Source organism: Lissotriton vulgaris, chromosome 5, assembly GCF_964263255.1.
Source record: "Lissotriton vulgaris chromosome 5, aLisVul1.2, whole genome shotgun sequence".
NCBI lineage: Eukaryota > Metazoa > Chordata > Amphibia > Caudata > Salamandridae > Lissotriton > Lissotriton vulgaris.
Window position 1 is genome coordinate 1,961,410,956 of NC_141693.1, and position 24,522 is coordinate 1,961,435,477.

General features: G+C 46.1%; 1 protein-coding gene across 5 annotated transcripts in view; it reads left to right on the forward strand.

Annotated features, from left to right (window-relative positions):
* VARS1 (valyl-tRNA synthetase 1) overlaps nucleotides 1-24,522 on the forward strand; it is a 210,202-nt gene that overhangs the window by 160,247 nt on the left and 25,433 nt on the right. For all 5 annotated transcript variants that reach the window (XM_086924647.1, XM_086924645.1, XM_086924644.1 and 2 more), the window contains exons 17-25: nucleotides 968-1,126; nucleotides 6,848-6,938; nucleotides 7,377-7,482; nucleotides 8,018-8,088; nucleotides 11,640-11,765; nucleotides 17,459-17,563; nucleotides 18,285-18,353; nucleotides 18,973-19,051; nucleotides 19,445-19,572. In XM_086924647.1, coding sequence (XP_086780773.1) covers nucleotides 968-1,126; nucleotides 6,848-6,938; nucleotides 7,377-7,482; nucleotides 8,018-8,088; nucleotides 11,640-11,765; nucleotides 17,459-17,563; nucleotides 18,285-18,353; nucleotides 18,973-19,051; nucleotides 19,445-19,572 — 934 coding nt within the window. The remainder of the gene's footprint in view (nucleotides 1-967; nucleotides 1,127-6,847; nucleotides 6,939-7,376; nucleotides 7,483-8,017; nucleotides 8,089-11,639; nucleotides 11,766-17,458; nucleotides 17,564-18,284; nucleotides 18,354-18,972; nucleotides 19,052-19,444; nucleotides 19,573-24,522) is intronic.

The window sequence follows — 24,522 nt, forward strand, 5'->3', positions numbered from 1 at the left end:
CTTTGTCGCTTTTACAACACCTCACAAGGGCAATCCTATATCCAAATCAGGTATTGCTAGGTGAATCATTAAATGTATTCAGATTTGCTATGAAAAAGCCAAAAGGACTCTAACGGTACCCCATAGAGCACATTTCACTCATAAGCTAGGGGCTACTATGGCATTCTTAGGGAACATCCCTATGACTGACAACTGCAATGCTGCAACATGGTCCACACCACACACATTCACCAAGCACTATTGTGTAGATGTGTTAGCCAGACAACAAGCGAATGTGGGCCAAGCAGTACTTAAATAGCCACCACTTATGGGAGACTGCTGTATAGTCTATGCATAAGCATGTGATCTACAGCTCACATGCCTCCAACGGAAAATGCTACTTACCCAGTATGCATCTGTTCTTGACATGTAGAGCTGTAGAATCTCATGCGCCCACCCTCCTCCCCGTGTACCTGTAACTGCTGTAGTTCTCTTGTTACTATTCATACATACACATGGACATCTCTATTCTTTACTACTACTCCATTCTCTCACCCTCTGTGGGAAAACAATCTGAAGATAGAGTAGATGACCATGCGTACTATCACCGAAAGGAGTCGCCGCCTACCCCGTGAATAGGAAGACTTCTTCGCATAAGCATGAAATTCTACAGCTGTACATGCGAAGAACAGATGCATACTGGGTAGTTAGCATTTCCCATATGGACAGTTTCAACCCAGCCACTAGGTGTCAGAAAAACGCACAGCACGTGCATCCAGAAAAGTCTTCAAGCTGCAAAACTATTGTTACATGTAAGTAAGCTTTTCCATAAAATGTGTGTTTGGTACCTGAGGTAACTGGACATTCTGTGTAATCGTAAACATGTATAGATCGCCAAATGTTAATCCGCAGTTCTGTGCAAATAGACATGTTGAACACATGGCATTTGAACAAGAGGTTAACATATCTACTCTGTACCCTGAAACAGCCGCTCTAAAGACATTGTGGAGCCTCTGATGAAGCCACAGTGGTACGTTCGCTGTGATGAGATGGCCAAACAGGCAGCGGATGCTGTACGCAGTGGAGAGCTGAAGATTATCCCAGACTTCCACCTCAAAACCTGGTTCAGCTGGATGGATAACATCAGGTGACTCCCCGCAGCCCTTTTCCTCCTTCCTGGTTCTGGTGATGCCAACATATTACTCTTACACATGGATGGCTTTTTTATAGTTTAAAATTTACCTTTGTTTTGTAGTCTCTATTTGAAAACACAGGCAACACATTCATTAATATATCAAGGCCAATACTCATCCAGCCCAGTCTGAACTCTGCGTGGGGCAACTGAGTGGAATGAGGAGAGCAAACATAACTTCACCTCTTCACATGGTGACCACCATCAAGTCAATACCCGTGTGCAAGAAAGGGTTGACAGTCTGCTTCTCTGTCGTGCCAACAACCCTGACTGGTTGACTTTGTATGATATGCATAGTGTCCCATTTGGAAAGTTTCATGCGTGTTGCATTGTCATCTAGAAGCATGATTTTTTTTAAAGACTTTTGTTTAACCCCTTCGCTGCTGATGACGAGCTTAGCTCGTCATCAGCCACAGTGGTAGTGTGCGGATGACGAGCTGAGCTCGTCATGTAACGCGGCTTTTAGAAAAAAGCCGCACAGCGGAAAAATAACCGCCGCAGCGATGCGGTTAATTGTAGTCAGTACTTACGATATGTGCCTCAGGATTTGTTTGTAGGTGTGTGGGCAAGCAAAAGAGAGGAAAAGTGAAGGCTTCTGGTGGTTTGATGGAAGTGGAGGCCACCAAACGTGGGACCAAAAACAGGGGATACTTTCCAAAAAGCAATACCTCGATTTTGCATGAATTCAATTTTAAACAATTTTGTGCCATCCATTTTCCAATCTCCTGCATACAGCTGTGAAAACGCTTTGGTGTTTCTGTAAGATTGGATGATACTGAATCCACTAATTGGGTGTCATCTGCGTAAGAAACCGCAGAGAACCCAAAAGATCTAATACGTTTGGCTAAAGGGGCCACATAAAAGTTAAAAAGGATCGGACTAAGAGACGAGCCCTGGGGGTACACCACAAGAGAGGGAGAAGGAGGGGGATTTAAAATTGTCAGCTGCGACAAATTGAATTCTGTCTGACAGATATTCAGTCGGATTTTGTGGTTTACTGTGTCAAATGCTGCTGACCGGTCTAACCAGACCAGCACTGCACTGCTGCCCTTGTCCAGCATGAGTCTGATCTGTTCCGAGACACTTATCAAAGCCAATGCTGTACTGTGGTGTTTCCTGAAACCGAATTGGCTGGGGTCTAGGTGGCTCTGGTCCTCATTAAAAGCTATCAACTGAGAGTTTATGGCTGTTTTGATTATTTTGGCAGGAAAGCGCAATCTGGAAATAGGACGATAATTAATAGGATCTGTGGGATCTAAATTAGCTTTTTTAAGCAAAAGAAAGATGAATACTGTCTTCTAGGCACTGGGAAATTTTCCTGACTTAATCATTAGATTAAAAATTTCAGTTAGGTGGTCAGAAATTGTGTCTGCTGTAAATGAGTGATTTTAGGTGTGCATGGATCCAATGGGGATCCTGACTTTGTTTGCAGAAGGATAGTTTTGATTTGCTCCTGAGAAAATTCAGAGAAAGCAGTTAGAAGGACCTTACATTAATTGCTTTTAGATTAGGGACCATTTTGATCAATCAGTAGGTTTGGGGAGTTAGAGGAAAAGAGATCAAAAATGGACTTAACCTTGTCTTGAAAGAAGGTAGCCAATGAATTGCAGAAGATTCGGTCAATGCCCTGATTCACCTTTTCTAGAGGTTTAGATAACTGTTTGACAGTAGCAAAGAGTTCTTATGTGGAATTTTTCGCTGCTTCTATTTTCTGGGTAAAATATTTGGGTTATTCTTTCAAAATCAAGTCTTTATACGTGGCTAAAGTAAGTTTTTAGTTCTCTTTTACTGAGTTCTCATAGTGGCGCCTCCATTTTCTTTCGTACCTGCGACATGCTTGTTTAAGCAGTCTTAGACTGGAGACCAGGGTTCAGAGGGAGTGTCCCGGTTCCTCCTGTTGACTTTAGTTGGTGCTATTTTCTCTGCGGCTTTGTCCAGCCATCTCCTTTATCCTATGCCATTTACGGGAGAGCCTTACTGGTCGATGTTTGTTGTATATTGTGATGAGGGGGGCTAATTTTATGTTAAACATATCTGCTCGATGATCAGACCATAGCAAGGGTGCAGGACGCACAAGTGCATGTAGTCTACCATACCTTGCAAAATACCTCTAAAGTTCGGCCTTCACAAGTTTAAAATAATTCGGTCCTCACTTGCCTCATATTTCCAGTAACCCTGCCTTCTTAGAGATTTTTGGTTTGAAATGATGAGTAAGCCTGTGACTCCAACCTTGAGTCACCCACAAACCTTTAATATGCTAAACAGTGTTTAATAATATTTCCCCACCGTAAAAATGATTTGCCATGGGAACTGGAGGCGTTTGTGGTTGTCGGTGATGAGGAGTACCAAATTCTAGAATTTTTTTTCAGGAGGGGGTCCTTACGCCTGTAAATTTTGACAGGGGGGTCTCGGGGTCCAAAAGTTTGAAGACCTCTGCCTTAAGGGAACATGTGGATTTTGGACGTTGCAGCAGAGGAAAAGACCTGATAAGTGCGGTTCTCCAAGAAGTCCTCCAGCCATCTAAGGGGGAGCCCAGCCACACCAATGGATCGTAAAGCTTGCAATAGTACAGAGTGAGAAACAGTGTCAAAGGCGGCACTCAGATCTTATAGTATGAGTGCTACAATGTCACCTGCATCTAAATGGCTACGCAGCTTCTCAGTCACTCCTTGGAGCGTGGTTTCCGTTGAAAAACCTTTCCGAGAGGGATGTAAGAGCTCATGGGACTCAACGAACTGATGCAATTGTTGGTTCACGTGTTTTTCCAAAATTTTGAAAAAATAGGAAGCAGAGACATGGGGCGAAAGTTAGATGACTGTGTTGGATCAGCGCTTGCTTTCTTCAACAATGGAAGAATCATAGCGTGTTTCCACTCAGGTGGAATCACTGCTTCTTGCAGGGAAGCATTCAGTAGCCCCATGATCAATTTCATGGGAGGTGTCTCGATTTTCTGTAACACAGTGACAGGGAACATGTCTAAAGGAGAACCAGATTTCAGGCTGCCGAGAATCTGACTAAGAGTGATTGAATCAAGCGGGAGCCAATGCTCTTCGGCCAAGGGTCGGACTTAGAATGTAGGGGAGCAACAGAAGCTGGCTGTGTAATATTCAAGTGTGAAGAATTTAAAGCAGAGTAAATTGTCTCTACTTTTCTTTAAAAAAAACAGTGCAAGATCCTCACATTGGGATTCCGTGAGAATAGGAGAGGGAGCTTGGGTACCAGCTCCGGAGAGTTCTTTCACCAATTTAAAGGATTTTTGGGCAATATTGGGCATTGGTGATAGTAGAGCTCACGTAACCTGCCCGGGCAGTATTGCAGAGGGATTGATAACTTCTAATTGCTTGTTTATAAGCAATTTTAGACTCGGACGCATAATCCTTCCTCCAACGCCTTTCCAGCACTTTGCATTTACTTTTTTCTGTTTTAAGGCATTGTGAAAACCAAGGGGCAGGAGGGCGATGATTTTTTACCTTCTGAGTATCCACTGAATTAGAGATCCAACTATTAATCGACTCCAGGTCTGTCATGGAGACCTGGTTAATGGTAGGGATAGTATTAGTTAAAAGAGTGTTAAAAAACTTCATGTCGAATTTCCCCCAGTTCATAGAGTTGAACTTATTACCTACAGCAGAAGTAAAAAGGTTATTTAGATCTGTTGTGACCTTAAAACCGACTAAAAAGTGGTCTGACCAAAGGACAGGGAGAGCAGAGGAGCAACATACATTGAGAAGGGTTGAAAAAATGGGATCTAATAAATGGCCTGCCACATGAGTGGGACCTTTATTATGAAGCAAAATATTAATGGCCGCTCGATCAGTAATTAAAGTAGTGCTAACAGAGCATTTAGGATCGTCCAAATGAAGGTTAAGGTCCCCCACTATAGTAAAAGTAGCTGCTCTTAACAAATGAGGGGCGATTAGGTCTGGCAGGGAAGCGGCCCAATGGGCAGCTGGCCCAGGTGGATGGTAAATTAACACTCCTGAGAGGGTGAAATGGGGGGGTCAAGGCTAGTTGGAAAGACATAGCCTCACATCCCTTAAGGGTTAATTTAACAGATTTACATGTATACCGGTTATTAAAAATAATAGCAAGCCCACCACCCATTCTGTCTTCGCGATCACATCTTAGAATGAAATAATCAACTGGTAGCGCAGCCGCTACATCAGGACCAGAACTCCCATGAATCCAGGTTTCGTTTAAGAAAATAGCATCCGGTCGTGTACTAGTCAAAATATCAAATATGTCTGCTCTGTGATTTGGAAGCGAACGACAATTCATATTAAAAAACCTAAAAACAGGGCTAATAGAATTAGGACGACTAGAGTCCCGAATTTTAGTATGGTGCGGAGGGTCACTGAGGATTTTTTGAACTTTTTGGGGCTGAAAATCCAGTCTCAAGCTACACTTATCGCAAATATTCAGCAAATACTCAGCAGTATCAAAATGCACTTGCACGCAGTCATCGTGCTGACGGCTGTGGAGCTCTAAAAGTTGGTTAGAGGAGTAAGTAAGTCGGGCAATCTGAAATTGATTTGGTTGGACTCTGCAACTCTGGGAGACACTTACTAGGTGGACTCTGCAACTGTGGGTGACACTTACTAGGTGGACTCTGCAGCTGTGGGAGACACTTATTGGGTGGACCGGACAGCTGCGGCAGCCGCCCTAACCGTTAGGGCAACTCCTCTTCCCCTCTTTTGCTGCCCTGAAACCATGGGATTCGTGACCAGCAGTTTTATTTTTATTTGCAAGAAAAACAAATGACTCGTGCACTAAGGTTATATTGAGTTGTTATGTTTGTACTAGTTGATTCAATGCCCATTAGATTCCCTATGTTAGACTAATGTTCTGATTTGTTACCTTTGCCTCAAATTGTAAAGCGCGCTGATATCCTTTGGGATCAAGTTCGCGCTATATAAAACTTTATAAATAAATAAAAAATAAATGACCGGTACGTGCAGTCAGAGAAAATGCCATCAAGTCGGTGACCTACTTGATGCGATGGTTCTTTGACCCACTGCTCTAGTACTAGGCTAAGCAACATATCTGTGAGACATACCGCGTCCATGTTCCCAGGGTTTTCTAAGTGCACATTAAAATCACATTAAAATCACATAAAATAGTGAAGTCGGGGAATCCATTTTTAAATCTAAAAACTGGGGGATAATAGAAAAGTATACCATTGAAGGAATAGTGCTTAGTGAGTTGCAATTTGAAAGCCAGCGCCCCAAAATCTGTCGGGCTAGTAGGTTCCATAAAGGAGCCTCTGAAGGACTGGCGATATATTATGGTGATACCGCCTCCTTTTTTTCCTACCCTGTCGAGTCTATGAATGAGGAAGCCTGAGGAAACCGCTACGGCCAGTAGACATAGCGTTAAAGTTACTCTCAGGAATGATACATGAACATAGTAAATTTCACAAACAAGAAAATGAATGCCTTCTTTTTTCACACATCAAGTAGCTTTTATTGGTTTTAAAAAAAATAATCATTCTTACCTAAATGCATAGTCTGCATATAAAAGTGTCCAACTGAACCACCCCTTTTACCCCTGTGTTATTCCCCACAAGGATTTCTCTGCACTAGGTACACAAGCACCTCCACAGTAATTAATTTTTGGAACTATTGCTGATTTTTTCATTTTTTTTAAGCTCTTCTTCCTGTCACTTTTTTGCCCCAGGGATTGGTGTATTTCCCGGCAGCTCTGGTGGGGCCACCGCATCCCGGCCTATTTTGTCACTGTTGAAGACCCATCCGTTCCTCCTGGTGAGGTAAGAAAGCAGCACCTCTGTAGCATCATCACTGGAAGCAGAGGATATCTGCATACCTGGTTTGAAGTGAGGAATCCATGACTGTTGGAGTTAGGTCCTATGGTTTTAAAAATCCTTAGCAACATGAGTCCCATAAACATTTGTCCAGCCTAAAGGACTTGGCTATAACCTTCCCTGGGATAGGTTGAGGGAGGATGATTTGGTCAGAGGAGCGAAGAAGATCATTCTCCTGCCACAGTCTAATAATACCGTTTAGGTAGCACCTGAGTAGTAAGGTTAGCGGGTCACTGGGTGCTAGTATCTACTTGTAGAGAAGATGTCCATTCTGAAAGTGCATGGACAGGCTGTCCGACTGTTTGTGGAATAGCGTTGCTGTGTATGAGTTTGCGGGGCATTGTAGGGCCATTAAAACTATCCTGACTCCATTGCTATCGGTAGGACATGGACGGCAAGTACTGGGTGAGCGGCCGCACTGAAGAGGAAGCCCGACAAAAGGCTGCCAAAATATTTAATGTAGCAGCAGAAAAGATCTCTCTGAGGCAAGGTAAGAAACAATACTCCGATCACAAACAATGCTGTAGAAAGCCGAACTTTTTTTTCAAACCCAGAACGCAAATCTTGCAGCGACATCTCCAGGTGCAGATTAACCCATCTCTTATGGTATAAGTGATGTTTTGAAGTTTTTCTTTACCAGTTGAGTTTTGTAGACCACATAAGTCATCTTACAACAACTAAAGGGCACACTGGTACAGAGGGCCTGTCTCTTATATCTTAGAAGATGACACTGAGGGCTGTTCAAATATTAGGTGTAGGGGTGGGGGTGGGCGTCGCACTGTTTTGTTTTGGGTGTAGTTGTTTGATTATATGTTTAAAAGTCAATACATATATTTGCAATAAAAAAATATATATATTTGATGTAGGTCACTTCTGTCTTCCATTTTAGGAGCGTGTGCTATGATTGTAGGTTAATGGGTTTAAGGGGCTGTCCCTTCTAAAGGCGCATTTGATGTGTTCTGCGATTTCCCCGCATGTTAGATCTGTATTAGTATCCCTAAGGCTTCTGGTCTTCCTCCTTCCAGATGAGGACGTCCTGGACACCTGGTTCTCCTCTGGTATCTTCCCATTCTCAATCTTCGGCTGGCCGAACGAGGTAAGCTGGTATTGCATGTTCATCAGTTTTTGCCTTTTTGAAGCCCTGTCCCATCTAGCCATGTTGATATTGCTTGCTTCTCAGTGTCCTTCACCATCTGTGCATTCATTCCTTCCACGGAAGAAGCAAGGATGGAAGCTTCTGTAGGTCCCATAAAGTCTCATTGTAATTTCTGTTGATGTCCCATTTGAAATTAAGAATTGTCTTGTTCTCTATCCTTTTAAAATTCACAAACCAATGGCCCATGTTCTAACTAGAAATCACTCTTGATTTTCTTCCTCTGTCTGGAATTGCCATCCCATGAAAGAAAGCCTAAGAGCTTAGACACATGTCTGTTTGGGAGGCCTGCCACTGGGACTGCATAGCTTTACCAAACAGGTCTGTTCTATGACACATTGTAGCCTATTCATATACAGTATTTTGTCGTACTAGAGTAGTACTGCAAACGTACTGCAAAGTTCTAGTACAATCTTACATGCAGATGTTTGGCTTCTGCAGTCCTTTTTGGAGACAGTAAAACACTTTGCGAAACTTGGAAAAAAACTACTTAAAATATTTTTATGCTGAATTTTAGTGGAAATTTTTTGTATATTTTTATTTTATATGCAGAACAAACGAAAAATGCTACGGCACTAGTAACCTAATTTTGAATAAAATCTTTAAATGTGTTAAATTGAAATTATTTTTCTGAAATTTAAATTAAATACATTTCTACCTAAAGTTAAAAAAAAATTATTATGCGTTCATAGTTATTAAAGTGATGTATAGTATTAAGGAAAAGTAATTTCATTATATTTTGTTTAAATGCAATGTTACACTAATTTCCAAATACAAAAATGTTGTTAAAATATTTTATAATTAAATATCAAACATTGTTTATTTGTAAATGTTTACCATTAATTATTTGTGTTTAGATTTCAAATAATTTACTTCAACATTATTTTCTATTGGGATTTATTTAATTTCCTGCCTCCATTATTTTCTGTGGGAGGGTGTTGCAATATTAGTGGTTCGCCATGTGTGGTGATGGACATAGTACTATTTCTATTTGGAGTAGTAATGTTAACTCTTAAATTTGGCTTTACCCCTGTTTCAGGGTGTGGAGACGCGCAAATGTTTGAGTAACTTTACACTCTGATTTTGCGAATAGCCAGAGTAGTAAAGTTACTCAGAAGTGTAACCATACACATGGAAATTACTCACAAGCGTAAGTTACTTTTGTGCCCTACCCCAATTAATTCTGTAGTGTACGTTTTTATCTGCAGTTCTCAGAATGACACTCTATGTGTCTGTATAATACCCTTCTTCCTAACAGAATAGACCCTCCTCGAAATCCTTCGTATCTTTTGAGAGCTGGTTTTCACAGCTCCTTTATACTTTATTGAGTTGAAGACTTTCTCTTCCTGGCTTTAGATACAGTGCCTGCCAAGAGATCCTTTGGGGCCTTCACCAACAACTGGAAGAAATAAAGTATCCAGCTTTTAACTCAATTGAAGGAATTCCTATATTATTGGTCTTCCTCTCAGACACTCTGAGCCATCCCGCTTCCTTTAATATAGCCGATTCTCCCACATGCCTCTGCACCACTGTTCTATTCGCAGAATTTTTGTGAGCAGAACCTATGTGGGCTGGTGGGTGTGACTCTCTGTTGTCCTCTTTAAACCTGGTTCTCGAACAATCGCTGCCCCCCCCCCCCCCCCCCCCCCTTCCCCCCTGAAGAAATGTTCACGAGCTCAGTACTCTATATCTGATAGACTCATACCCAAGCAGCCTACATTAATGGAGGCTGGAACGGTTGGTCAAAAGATGAAACTTTAGTTGTGTATTGTGTGATCCATACAAAATAGAGATCAGTGGGTAGGTAGTACTCGGTGAGCAACAGAACCTGCCTAGGTATGTGTGCTATACACATACCACATACATATACGCAAGAATGGCCAATCTTGTAGAGGTGTGACATGTTGATCCAGCAATTCAATACAGTTTTGATTTGGCACAAGGAAGAGAGTGATTGCACCAGTTTACAGAGCAACCTGAAACCTGTGTTTCAGGAGATCCTGTTTGACATTGGCTGCAGCTCGACAGCCATGCTTAGGAGTAGTGAACCCCTGAACAACTTGATCAGCCCACAGGACATTCCTTGATCAGTCACTGCTTCAACCAATAATAGCTTCCTGCAGCCAGTTGTCTCGAGCCTACCGACTCCCATTGTAAACATGCTTCCCATCCAGGGGCAGGGTGGTCCAAGTCTCTTCGAGATAGGCATGTGCGATTCAGTACACTCTCCTTGAGGTGATCCCTCATTACAGCTCAAAGGTACTGTGGGAGCTCAGAATATAGAGGCACTATTGAGAGGTCAAGTAATGAAGACAATAGGCAGACACTGTTGCTAACTCAATCTATATTCAATACTCCCTGGCCACAGGAAGTGGACTCGTCCACCTCTACGAGAAATGATGCTGCTCTTTCTTCTTCGACTAGGGAAATAAAGATGGCATGCAAACTAAGAGCACCGCACAGACGATGCAAGAAATAATTTAAGCTCATCTCTCCAGTAGAGCTGGTCTGATTGTGAAAGGGCAGAGAATCCACTAGAAAGAACCTTTGTGCTGTGTGGGGGTATGCCAGGAGATAACATGCAGCCCTCAAGCCCTGTCCTTTGAAGCATAGTTTTATTTCTCCTATGTTCGTGCGTCAGTGCGAACCTAAAATGCTGATGGGTGAGGTGACCAGTCCTTTAGCATCACAGTGGTCTAATGATCAGGCCTTGCAAACTGATATCGAATTCTCCTGGTAAACATTAGTGATTTAAGAAGCGCTCCCTGACAGCTGAGGACCACAAAGGAATGTGACTACATCAGATCCCAGACTGATAGGTGAAAGGGTCACTTCTTCTCATCCTCAAACCTCCAACAGTAAAGATCCTCACATCCAGCCAACATCTATTTTTCCCATCCTACAGTCTTCCAAAAATGAATGGAGCGACAGATCGTTTCTCGTGTTACTCTTCCCACATCTGTCTTTCACTGTAGAATTTTCTTTGAAGCGCTCACATGCTTTGTTGTAAGCACCCTTTGTTGATACTACTACCCAGTGGGCGTCCTGTGGGAGCGTAGACTGAAGTGGCACAGCATTTCAGAGCAGCACTGCATTCTCTTATCCCAGAAGAGCTCCTTAGTTCTTTCAAAGCACAGACGTTCCTCATTCTCTGCACACACCATCAGCAGTTAGAACTTCTTCCAGAAACAATCCCCATTCCACGCTCAGCCAATACCTCTACAGTAAAGCCTCATCTTTCCAAGGAGGGCATGACTTACAATGTCCTCCATCTTCTGAGCTCTTTTAGAACAATCTTTCCCGGTTTGACCCATCCAGTCAGAGTCTGATGTTTCATATTCACGATACTTGCAGGTGAAAGAGAGCCATTCTCCCATGCCCATTACTGCCGCTCCTAATGCAAAGTCACCCACTTCACTTTCGTTACCTGTTTGCAGAATGATTGACTTGTGGCAGTGTTGCCCCCTCTCAGCTCCTGTTCTTTCTGATTGCAGACTGAGGATCTGAAGGTTTTCTACCCAGGGACGCTGCTGGAGACAGGCCATGACATTCTCTTCTTCTGGGTGGCCAGAATGGTGATGATGGGTTTGACCCTGACGGGAAAACTGCCCTTCAAAGAGGTAAGGGGGTCTTGCTGAGTTCAATAACTGGTGAAAGTCCTGGGACTGTCCATTTTAAAACACATTTTCATTGATATGGCTTTGGGAGGGTTCTTGCACAGGCTCGCTATGACCAATGTAGAATCGCCAGGGATAGAGTTAGGAATGTTTTCAGATGCAAACTGGAGAAAGACGTGGCAATTGCACATTTCCTTTTGTCTTCTCAATTTCGTTTGATCGGGCAAACCTCAATTTCTGCTGGTATCTACCTAAATAAAATTCCGTTAGTCCTTGGTTCACAGCCACAGGTCTTCAGTTTGACCTTGGTCACCAGTGCGCTAGTGCTAACAATTTCATGGTATTCTATACAGTGGGCAGTTCAAACTTGTTTTAAAAGAATGGCAATTATTTTTAAGTTTAAGCAAATTTTGTTAAAGCAAAGTCATATTTATTCTGCACTAAGTGGCTAAATCTTGGAGAGGAAAATTGAGAAAACGGGGAATAAATCAGAAACCTGAGACCTAGGCTGAAAGTCCTTGACACTATGTCCATGTAACGACTTCTCTTCGTTTTATCATTGTGGTAGCCCTGTATATTTTGACCTAATTCACCCGCCAAGTGGTCTACATGTTGTGTTAGCTGATATGTTGAAAGTGTTCCCTCTTTTAATGAGTAACTATTGCCCCTATGGCCAGGTTATCACACTCCTAACGGTAGGTCGCAACTTATAATTGTAGTCGTTTATCAGCCTATTTACATTAACTACAGTGGGTTAGACTGCCTACACACTCTTCTTTGATAAATCCATGACTGGGCTCCCTCATTCCTGCTTGATTATATGTGGAGTGCCAGTGAACATGCTTTGGTAAATGAATAGAAAGATACCCACCTACCTCATCCCTCCTACCACCCCCCCATGAGTTTGAAGTGTGTTCCATTTAGTTCAATCAATCAGGACATTTGTTAAGCGCGCTACATACCCGTGAGGGTCTCAAGGCGCTGGGGGGGAGGGTCCTGCTACTGATCGAAGAGCCAGGTCTTGAGAAGGCGTCTGAAGGCCAGGAGATCCTGAGTCTGCCGTAAGTTGGTGGGGAGGGTGTTGTAGGTCTTGGCGGCGAGGTGGAAGAAGGATCTGCCGCCGGCAGTTGTTTTTCGGATGCGCGACACTGTGGCGAGGCGGGCAGAGCGGAGCTTGCGGGTAGGGACGTAGAAGCTGAGTCGGCTTTATGGAGGGCCTTGTGTGCGTGGATGAGGAGTTTGAAGGTTATCCTCTTGTTGATGGGGAGCCAGTGTAGGTCTCTAAGGTAGAGTGTGATGTGGCTGCGGCGGGGGATGTCGAGGATCAGTCGTGCCAAAGCGTTCTGGATGTGTTGCAGCCGTCTCAGGAGCTTGTTTTATGTTCCTGCGTAGAGGGCATTTCCGTAGTCCAGTCTGCTGGAGACAAGGGCCTGGGTTACTGTTCTTCCTGGTTCAGTGGGGATCCACTTGAAGATCCTGCGGAGCCTTCGTAGGGTGTTGAAGCAGGATGAGGAGACGGCGTTGACCTGTTTAGTCATGGAGAGGGTGGAGTCCAGGATGACCCCCAGGTTGCGTGCGGGGTCAGTGGGTGTCGGGGCTGTTCCCAGTGATGTCTGCCACCAAGAGTCATCCCATGCTGAGGGGTTGGAGCCGAGGACGAGGATCTCCGTCTTGTCAGAGTTCAGCTTCAATCGGCTTTTCCTCATCCATTCGGCGACAGCCTTCATTCCTTTGTCGGGTTGGTTTTGGCGGTGTGAGGGACTTTGGTGAGGGAAATGATCAGCTTGGTGTCGTCGGCGTAGGAGATGATGTTGAGGTCGTGCTGACGGGCGACGAAGGCGAGGGGTGCTATGTATATGTTGAACAGCGTTGGGCTGAGGGAGGAGCCCTGGGGTACGCCGCAGATGATCTCGGTGGCGGTGGAGCTGAAGGGGGGGAGGCGGACGCTCTGTGTTCTGCCGAAGAGGAAGGATGTGGTCCAGTCCAGGGCCTTCTCTTGGATCCCGGCTTCGTGTAGGCGTGTTAGTAGTGTGTGGTGGCAGACCGCGTTGAAGGCGGCTGACCGGTCCAGGAGTATGAGGGCTGCTGTTTCTCCGTTGTCGAGCAGGGTCCTGATGTCATTGGTGGCGGCGATGAGGGAGGTTTCGGTGGTGTGGTTGCTGCGGAAACCAGATTGGGATGGGTCCAGGATGTTGATATCGAGGTAGCGGTTCAGTTGCTTGTTCGAGATTTTCTCTGTGACCTTCGCCGGGAACGGGAGCAGGGAGATGGGACAGAAGTTCTTGGGGTCCGCCTTGGGTTTCTTGAGTAAGGCGTTGATCTCGGCATGCTTCCAGCTCTCTGGGAAGGTTGCTGTCTCGAAGGAGGTGTTGATGATTTTCCAGAGATGGGGTGTGATGATTGATTGTGCTGGCTTTGTTGAAGACGTGGTGTGGGGATGGGTCAGACGGGGATCCAGAGTGGACGGAGTTCATGGTTTTGATGGTGTCGTCGTTGTTGACGTTGGACCATGCGATCAGGTAGCAGGTGGTTGCAGCGGTGGGGGTCTCGGTGGTTGGTGGGGCGGTCGTGGCGTTGAAGCTGTCGTGGATGTCTACGATCTTGCCGTGGAAGTAGGTGGCCAGTGAGTCGCACAGGTCCTGCGAAGGGGGGATGCCGCTGGTGTTGGAGCTGGGTTTGGAGGGTTCCTTCACTAAGTTGAAGAGCTCTTTGCTGTTGTGTGCGTTGTTATCCAGGCGGTCCTTGAATGCGGTTCTGATGAGTTGATGGTGTCTGCGGGTGGCGTTCTTGAGGGCCGTGTAGTTGTCTGCTGATCATTCGCAGAGCCAGTTCTTCTCCAGTTTCCGGCAGTTACGCTTGGAGGCCTGGAGGTCTTCAGTGAACCAGGTGGCTTTCTTGCTGGTAAGGCTGTTGGAGGGTGTCTTGAGCAGGGCGAGGGTGTTGGCGCAGTGGTTGATCTACTGGCGGAGGTTGAGGGCGGCAGTGTCGGGGTCGGCTGGCGGGCTCTGGGCGAGGGTGGTGGCTAGCTGCTCTTCGGTGACTTTTCCCCAGCAGCGACGGGGCATCTGTTGGGTGCGGTGATGTGCGGTGGGCTTCCTAAAGGTGAAGTGGACGCAGTGGTAGTCGGTCCAGTGGGGTTCGGTGGTGTGGTTGAAGGAGACGTGGGGGCTTGTGGAGAAAATGGGGTCTAGCGTGTGACCGGCAGCGTAGGTGGGTGTTGTCACAAGCTGTCCGAGGTTGTCGATCAGGGTGGTCGAGTTTACGTCGTCGTTGTTCTTGAGGTGGAAGTTCAGGTCCCCGAGGTTGATGTAGTCCATGGAGGCGAGGGTGTGGATGCTGATGAGGTCGGTGATTGAGTCGCTGAACTGTGGTCTGGGTCCAGGGGGTCTGAAAATGAGGGTTCCTCTGAGGGTGGTGTTGGGATCGGTATGGATCTGGAAGTGCAGGTGTTCGGCGGTGCTGAGGGGGTTGTCGGTGCTGGTCGAGAAGCTGAGGGTGTTCTTGTGGACAATGGCAATTCCTCCTGTTACGTTGGTGCGGTCTCTGCGGGCGATCTTGTATCCTTCTGGGATGGCTATGGCGATGTCCGGTGCTGAGGCGGGGGTCAGCCAGGTCTCCGTCAGGAAGGCGGCGTCTGGGGGCGGTTGAGTCGAGGAGGTCCAGGATTTCGACGGCGTGTTTGCGGGCGGAGCAGGTATTGAGGAGGATGCACCTCAGGTGGTTGGGTTCGTGGTTTCGCGGGTGGGATACTGGTGAAGCTGCAGTTCCGGCAGGTGAAGGGCCGTTAGGTGCGCTTCGGGGTTGCCCAGTAGCATGTGTGATCTCGCCTGGGGTTGAGTGCGTGGAGGGTGCTGGCGTCATAGTGTAGACTGGTGTCTTTGGAGTCCAGGGGTTCTGCCGCTGGGCGCAGTCCAGGCGCGGACGGGTGCAGACGGGCTTGCCTTAGGCGCGCCTTTGGTGCGCCAGCGGCGCGCAGTCACTGCGCTTGTCTTAGGTGCGCCTTCGGGGATGTGGGAGGGAGGAGCAGCTGGGAGGTGGGAGCGGGGCGGCGAATGGTAGAGCGGGGGGCGGGGCCGCAGGGAGGCAGTGGCGACAATGGACAGGACGGAGAGAGACGGAAGGCAAAAGGGGGCGGGGCAGGGGCGCTATACAACAATTCAGGGCGACAGAACCGGTGACAGTGAAAAAATAAAAGTGGCACAGTACAGTTTTAGAGTAAGCAATAGAACAGGAACAAAATGGCACAGTACAGATTTACCAGTGGAGGGGGGGGGGGGGAGGGGGAGCGGCGAACTCACGAGGCGGCAGCAGCTGGCTCAAAGGTGGGAACACACAGGCGGAGCTGTGCGGTGTGGGGTGCGTCCTAACCTGCAAGCATGGTCAAGGGTGGTTTAGTGTTATCGGTGCTGCAGACTCTCATTTTCTTGCATGTCGCTCTTTTTACTGCTTTTCTGATTTTCCCGCTCAATTATCCAAGTTAATTGTCGGACTTGAATCCACATCCTGGAGGAAGGAGGATCTTCTGTTTCTCACTTGGCCTGAACCATTCTGATTTCAGCAAGGTAGCCTGTGCCTTGACAAGAGCGATACCTGAAGAAAGACATCACCTAAAGGCAGCGCGAAGACAGCTCTCCTCACACAGAGAAGACAGATTGCCTGCTCAATCCCCTGCATGATGTGCTTTGTGTTATTGGAGAGCGCATTGCCTAGAAACAGTACACAACCTGAGAATCTGCTCCCCTGTATCTTGTGCTGAATCAAATCTAAGTTTAAAGTGCAGTTTGCTAGGGTTGATTTCCCCATAAGGTTTTAGGCACATGCTCAGTGTGACTGCTAAATCCGATTTGGGCCAAATGCCCCAAGACTTTGATATAAGCTACGCCTTTCAGCCTGTCAGGGATTCAACTTTTGTTTAAAGAAGTTGTGCACACCACTGTAGAGTCAGGTGATGACGAGAGGCTGTAGACATGATCGATAGGTAGAACTGTGATTCTCAAGTTTTAGGTCAGAGCGAGACTATCTAAAAACGCTGAAAAACTGTCTTGAACCAGCATAGCCTTGGGTTCTATTTTGGCCTGTACAGCAGGGGATTAAAGTAGGTCCCTGCAACCCCTGTGGCACCAAGAGCCCCTCCAAACCTTTGAGGGGCCCCAAACCTTCGAGGAACCCAATTCAGCCATTAGGCCAATGTATATATGTGAGATATGGTGGGCTGTGGGGCCTCATCACATTCTGCAGAGGTGTGCCATCATTTTGCCTTACGCCACTGCTGTACAGCTCTGAGATGCCTAAAATACGGTAAGTCTACTGAGACCGGTGTCTATGCAGCACACCAGCATGGATGGGTTTGAGCAGACTGAATACTTTTCCTGGTCATAAGAGGCCACACTGAGGGCAATCTCTTGCCCCGGTATAGCTATTGTTCTGTGTCATAGGAAGCTGGATAAGTTCTAAGTGTGGCCACATTTACTTCATTACATAATAAAAATTAGATTAGTCCCATTTTCATTGAGTACCACTGGCAACTCCGGAGTGGTGGTACACAGAACTGGGGAACTCAAGACCTATTTTGTCCTATGGAGTAGGAATGGGTTGGTTTATTGTGTGTGTGTGTGTGTGGTGCCACTCTTGCATGCCTCTGAGGCCCAATTCTAATGTGCAGTCATCTAGTTTTTTTGTCCACTTCTCCTTTCCAGGTGTATTTGCATGCTGTGGTGCGTGATGCCCATGGTCGTAAGATGAGCAAATCTCTGGGCAACGTCATCGACCCATTGGATGTGATCAGCGGAATCACTCTTGAGGTGCGGAATCTGCTGTGCTCCTGGTTAAGAGGGCTGTATTGGTCTATATGCAAGTAGTTTGTGCCGAAAAGGAATGCCACTTGGAGGGATATCAGGAGAAAAGTTCAGTGGAAGAAAGTTTAATTCATCTGAAGTTGGGCATCTGTACCCTAAGCCCAGTGGCATGTGTGGCACAGAGGAAAGAATGAATAACTAAAGTCTCTTCTGAAGTAAAGTCTTAAATGCGATAAGGAGGGGATGTGGTGTGCCCAACATCACAAAAGTGCAATCAGTTCCTGGCTACAAACATCACCTTAAACCCTTGACCACGTCAGGCTACTTTAGCTTTTTTTTCTTTAGAGAGTGGAAATGTGCAGTTGAAGCTGTAAATGATGCAGAAGAGGATTCCTCGTAATAAGGAGTGTAGTGTGATCTGATTGCACTGAGAAGAGAGACAGTCAGTCAGTGAAGTGCTGCTTAGGAGGAATGGCCAAGTGTGAATTCCAGTGGAGAGTGTACTTAGATAAATGGGCAACTGTGAAGTTGAATGGACGGTTTCCTGGGCTGAAAGTGTGTGTGTAGGTCAGTGGAGGGCTTCTTGGCATGAATGACCAAGTGTGAAGGTCAGTGGAGAGTTGTGTGAAGTGAAGGTCATGTAAGCACGCTCTCCAGTGTGTTCTTTTGAGGCTGGTGCTCAGCGATGGTGGTCGCCTGATGTCAGTCTTTTTACTCCGTTTTGCAGGGTCTACACGCACAGCTTGTGGAGAGCAACCTGGATCCTGCGGAGATGGAGCGTGCAAAGGATGGTCAGGTACGTGAGCACGTCTGCTAAGCTGAGTACATTCGACTCAAATGACTTTGCCTTCATCAGTTGTCCTCCTCCCTCTCAGGAGAATACATTACTGGGGGAGACAGGAAGGGGCACAGATATGCAGGAATCCTTGCAGGTAGTGAGGGACTTAAAGTGAAAGAGGGGTTTTAGACAAATGCATTTCAGCAACCAAGAAGAAATCTGGCAGAGAAGTGATCTGATGAAAGAAAAAGATTATATTGTTCCAAAAACCCGAGGGTGTTTTGTTTGGGATTTGGAAAAGAAAATGAAAAAGGAGGCACGAGAACCACAGAAGAACGAGCTGGGGCAAAATGCGGGAAAAAAGTCAAATGCAGTCTAGAAGGTGGGGTGTGCAGAACTGATGCATACATTTAAAGTGGAGTGGAAAAGGAAGCAATGAAAGGACGCTCATTTAAACTGGACTACAAGGGTTTGATGGGGGCATAGGCTATACAGATGGGTTGACTCTGGTTGTGAATACTAGGGTGTAGAATGGAAATGTTCAGCAGGAGAGCACCAATTATATGGATTACCTGTGTTTCTGGGGGCTGAGGGGGCCACGTGTACCCGCTGTTTCACTCTCTCACCATTCTCTTAGAAATCAGATTACCCCAATGGCATCCCTGAGTGTGGTACAGACGCCCTACGATTTGCCCTCTGCGCCTACACCAGTCAAGGTAAGAATGCCTCCTGTGCTGCTTTTCGGAGCTCTAAGTACTGCACTGGTGATTCTCAGGCTTCATGTACCAGATTTTTTTTTTTTTTTTACAATACACTATTTCCCAGTACTCGCCTTTCTTCTTTTAAGACATTGATGGGCCAGGTACTATTTTTCCCTGCAGAATCCTTTACTTTTAAATGAAGCTGCCTCACTTTGCTCAGTACAGCTGTAACAGCGTCTTCTAAATTAAAAAAAAGAAATGGCTTGTTTGATTGCTCCGTCTGCAAGCGCGTACAAGACCTCTCCATCATGCACTTGTGTTCTCTGGCAGCAGGGTTGTGTCTTGTGGACTTCTTCAATAGAATGCGGTCTCAGACTAAAACTGTGATCGTACTGGTTTGCCTTATAGGACGAGACATCAACTTGGACGTGAACCGTATCCTTGGATATCGCCACTTCTGCAACAAGCTCTGGAATGCCACCAAATTTGCCATCAGAGGGCTTGGTGAGGGCTTTCAGCCAGAGAGAACCTCACAGGTGAGCAGGAGCAAACATACTATATCAGATGTGCTCTAACATCACTTACATGTCTGAACTACTGCTATTTCCACTGCCGCCTTCTTTTAAGTCATCGTTGTTTTAAGGTACCTGTAGAGCCGGGGGGCACTAAATGAACAATTGAATGAATTCTTCCACAATAACTTCTCCAGAATGAGCTGTCTTCCATAGAGATTGAGGGCGAATTTCTTTATAGTCTGAGGAGACAGAAGCTACAGGATAGGGTAGATGGTTATCTAGGTTGTATGTGATTTCTGGAAAAAGGAATTCGTTCAATATCAAGTATGAGAAACCATTTATAAACTGCTTAATAGAACATTTCAAGATGAATAATATCTACGATTTGTAGAAACCAATTCATAGGTAGTCTTTTTCCCAATATTGCTAAAAACTTTATTTTTTAAATAGTGTATATGACATTAATCTTTAATATGGTTCCTACTTGTTGTTTTTTCTACAAGATTTGCTTAGATCTTTTCTAATCTCTTTTAACTAGGTGCTGTTTCTCTGTTTTGCATTAGAACTCCTATTCCAGGGAGATGCCAGCCTTTAAACCCACCTTTTATATTCTTAGTGCTTCCCCCTCCCCCGGTTCCAAGTTGGGTATCTCCCACCCGCCACTTTCTTGTATCTCACCCTGTCTTTTGCGAGAGAAGACCCGTGCCCTTATGTATCGTCTTGCCTGCAGAGAGCTTTTAGATTTTGGTTGTTGAACGTCTGTTGTAAGATCTATTGTGGGCAATACCATAACTTACAGTGGTATTTGATTCAGCCCTTTTTTACCCTAGGTCGGTGTGTCTTGCTTGGCTTTTCTTCCTCCTCTTATGTTTGTCCCTCCTGTGGAGCATAGCTCTTTTACCATCCTTTTGATTGGATGACTTGAATCCTGCTTTGTACAACCAAGAAATGTATTTGTTGATGTTAATTCAGGACTCTATGGGAGTGCATGGGTCTTCTTGCTCTCCCCGTCATGTCCGCCTCCCACCATTCAAGTCAAAGGCCTCTGAAGTCATCTGCGGCGTGCCACAAGGATCGTCACTCAGCCCCACCCTCTTCAATGTATACATGAGCCCCCTTGCGGCCATCGCTCGCCAACCCAATCTCAACATCATCTCCTACGCGGATGATACTCAACTGATCCTATCACTCACCAAAGACCCTAACACCGCCAAAACCAACTTACACGAAGGAATGAAAGAAGTAGCCGAGTAGATGAAGCACAGCCGTCTGAAACTGAACTCAGACAAAACAGAAGTCCTCATCTTAGGCACCTCCCCCTCCGCCTGGGATGACTCTTGGTGGCCAGATGCCCTTGGAAAAGCCCCCATCCCGACGGACCACGCACGGAACCTGGGCGTCATCCTGGACTCCTCACTCTCGATGACCAGACAAGTCAACGCCGTTTCATCATCTTGCTTCAACATTCTTCGCATGCTCAAAAAAACATTTCGCTGGATCCCCACCGAAACTAGAAAAACGGTCACCCACGCACTGGTCACGAGCCGCCTGGACTACGGAAACACACTTTACGCCGGTACCACCGCAAAACTCCAGTATAAACTCCAACGCATCCAGAACGCTTCAGCCAGGCTCATACTAGACATCCCGCGTAAAGAACACATCTCTGATCACCTGAAAAACCTCCACTGGCTCCCCGTAAATAAGAGGATTACTTTCCGCCTCCTAACCCACGCACACAAAGCACTTTACGATCTTGGGCCCGAATGCCTCAACACACGATTGTCCTTCTACACCCCCTCCCGTCAACTGCGATCCTCCAACCAAGCGCTTGCCACGGTTCCTCGCATCAACAAAACCACTATGGGAGGTAGATCCTTCTCCTACCTGGCAGCTAAAACCTGGAACTCACTTCCCACTATCCTTCGCCTTACTCAGAACCACCTAGCATTCAGAAAGCAACTTAAAACTTGGATATTCGACAAGTAATTCCCCACCCTCCCTCTAGCGCCTTGAGACCCTATGGGTATGTAGCTCGCTATATAAATTTCTTGACTTGACTTGACTTGACTCACCACAAATTCCCGCCCCTCTTCACTTTCAGTATTGTTCTCCAGCCCAGCTTGTCTGTTGCTCACCCACCACTCCCCATCCAGCTTTTTCAGATTCTTTTTTAACACTGCCATCCCCCCTAAGTTTCTTTTTTGTCCCTCGCCCTCTCCCTTCTTCGGTGTTCACTACTACGCAATCCATGTCCCCACCCTACCTGTTGCATGTTTTCGGAGTTCATGACAGATCTGCAATTTACTGCTGGGCCGCTCCTTTCTTTTGAAAAAAAAAATATATGCTTCAGCACACTTTCGTTAATTTTTGTGATTGCAGTCAGTATTTGAGTGTCCAAGACTGCAACTTAGAATGGTTATTACATACAAAGAAACTAAACAGCTGCCAAATCCTTAATCATGAGTCATGATACTGCAGAACACTGGCAAATAGCATTGCCCAAGTCAATTTCAATTTATAAATTTTATTCGACGATTTAAGTCATAAAAGTGTACATGAAAATCACAGTTTTGATTAAAAAATCCATTAAAACATGTACAATAAGTATTAAAAAGATATTAAACTACAATAGACTAATGCCGAATATCATTTTACATTAATTCATAAATCCTAAAAACAATCTGATAAAATACATTTGGGCCAGAGGAGTATTAAACAAAAATCTCATATCAATAACCCCTGATATTTATGGGTATAGACAGCTTAATAGTCACATACCTACCGCTATATGTTTTCTGCGAATTACCCAAGCCCATTTCAGAAATTTGGCCACAGCCAGAGCAATTAGGGGTGTCGGGTCTGTACATAAAATTCTTAAAGCCTCCCCGTGTCTTTGTATACCTAATAGTTTGCATACAGGCTTGATCCACAACGATCTGGGGGCGGTATACAAAGGACAGAAGAATAGGAAATGGCTTAGTGACTCTTGCTCCTCCCCACACTTAGGGCATCTATCATTACCGTTTTCCCCTGCCCATTTAGCTGTAAAAGACTTTACTGGGAGGGAACCTACTCTAAGTTGAAATTAGAGCTTACGGTCCAACTGTTTCCCAATAATGTCCCAGTATCATTCCAGCTTTGGTCGATCCTTAATTTCCAAGAACCGTTCTGTTAAGTGCGATGAGAATCCCTTTACCCTCATGTCTGTAATCACCATCTTCCAATACTTTTCTTTAAAAAATTTTTTAGAGGGAAATAAGGCATTTTCCGGGTCATCCCATAGCTCCCTCATACCCAATTTAAGGAGTAGAGACTGGATGGCCCTCAGCCAATGAATTTTATGGCAAGAATCCTTAACCATTATCTCCCTCAGACCCAGAGCGTAATGCTGTAATTCTTCCGTAGTCCACAGGCGGCACCAATACAATAATGGCCTTAAGAATGCTTGATCTTGCACCGCCTTTTTTCCAAGATCCCACATTAGTGGAATTAGCGGGGTACTTATGGGAACACTGGTTGCTTTGAGCAAAAATTCGTTTTCTGCCAGCATCAACTTTCTTAAGTCCTCAAAACCCTAAAGTTCGGCTCCGTAACGGGCCGAACTTAGCACATTCAACCCGTAAACTTCCATTAAGGGGCTAATGGGCTTTGTTAGTGATGAGGAGAATTTTTTCAGAAGAATGCCTGCCTGCTGACGATGTTTAAGCACTGCGATGTCCAGTTGGCTTGACCATCTCAGATCTCTCTGGAGGGTAACCCCCAGGTAGGTGAATGCATCCACCCGCTCCAGCGGGGACCCATTCATATAAATCTTCCCACCTCTCCGATCCCGCCTCCCTGCTGACCCTCCCACGCTCCGCCCCCTCCACTGTCCATTAATGTCAGATGGTCCCACGCGCAGCGTCCACGCGCTACGGCCGCGCCGAAGGTGCGCCAAAGGTAAGCCCGTCTACGCCCGTCCACGCCTGGACCGCGCCCAGCGCCAGACCCCCTGGCCCACGCATTGCCCAGTCCACTCGCATCACTTAAAATGCCACCACCCTCCTAGCCCTTAATCCCTGCCGTTCCCCCAACTGCGTCCAAGCCGCTCCTGGACACTCCCATGGACCCTTCTCTTGCTACTCCTGCAAGTTCGACGGCACCAAAACCAACTCCTCATCCACCAACACCAAACAGAAACCTAACACCAACCACCTAAATTGCATCCTGCTTAACACTCGCTCGATCCACAGACACGCCATCGACCTCTGGAATCTACTAGACACCATCTCACCGGACGTCGCCTTCCTAACAGAAACATGGATGAATGCCTCTTCAGCCCCAGACATCACCACTGCCATCCCGGAAGGATACAAGATCATCCGTAAAGACCGCATCAAGCAAACAGGAGGAGGCATCGCTATCGTCCATAAGAACTCCATCCGCATCTCCACCAGCTCAGACGTCAACCTTGCCAGCGCCGAACACCTCCACTTCCAGATCCACACTGACCCCATGACCACACTCAGAGGCACCCTCCTCTACAGGCCACCAGGACCCCGAGCACAATTCAATGACGACATCATCGACTTTATCACCCCACACGCCCTCCCCTCCGAGGACTACATTCTTCTGGGAGACCTCAATTTCCACCTGGAAAATAGCAATGACAGCAGCGCCACCACCCTTCTGGACAACCTCGCCAACCTCGGACTCAAACAGCTTGTCACTACCCCCACCCACATTGCAGGTCACACACTCGACCCTATCTTCACCTCCAGCAAACATGTCTCATTCTGTCACACCACAGCTCTTCATTGGACGGACCACAGCTGCGTTCACTTTATCTACAATAAGACCACAATCCACAACCATCCTCAACCCACCCTGCGAAGAAATTGGAACAAAATCACCATCGACCAGATCTCCTCATCGCTTCTTCAAAACCCCCCTGCACACTCCTCAAACCCCGACCAAGCAGCCATTAAC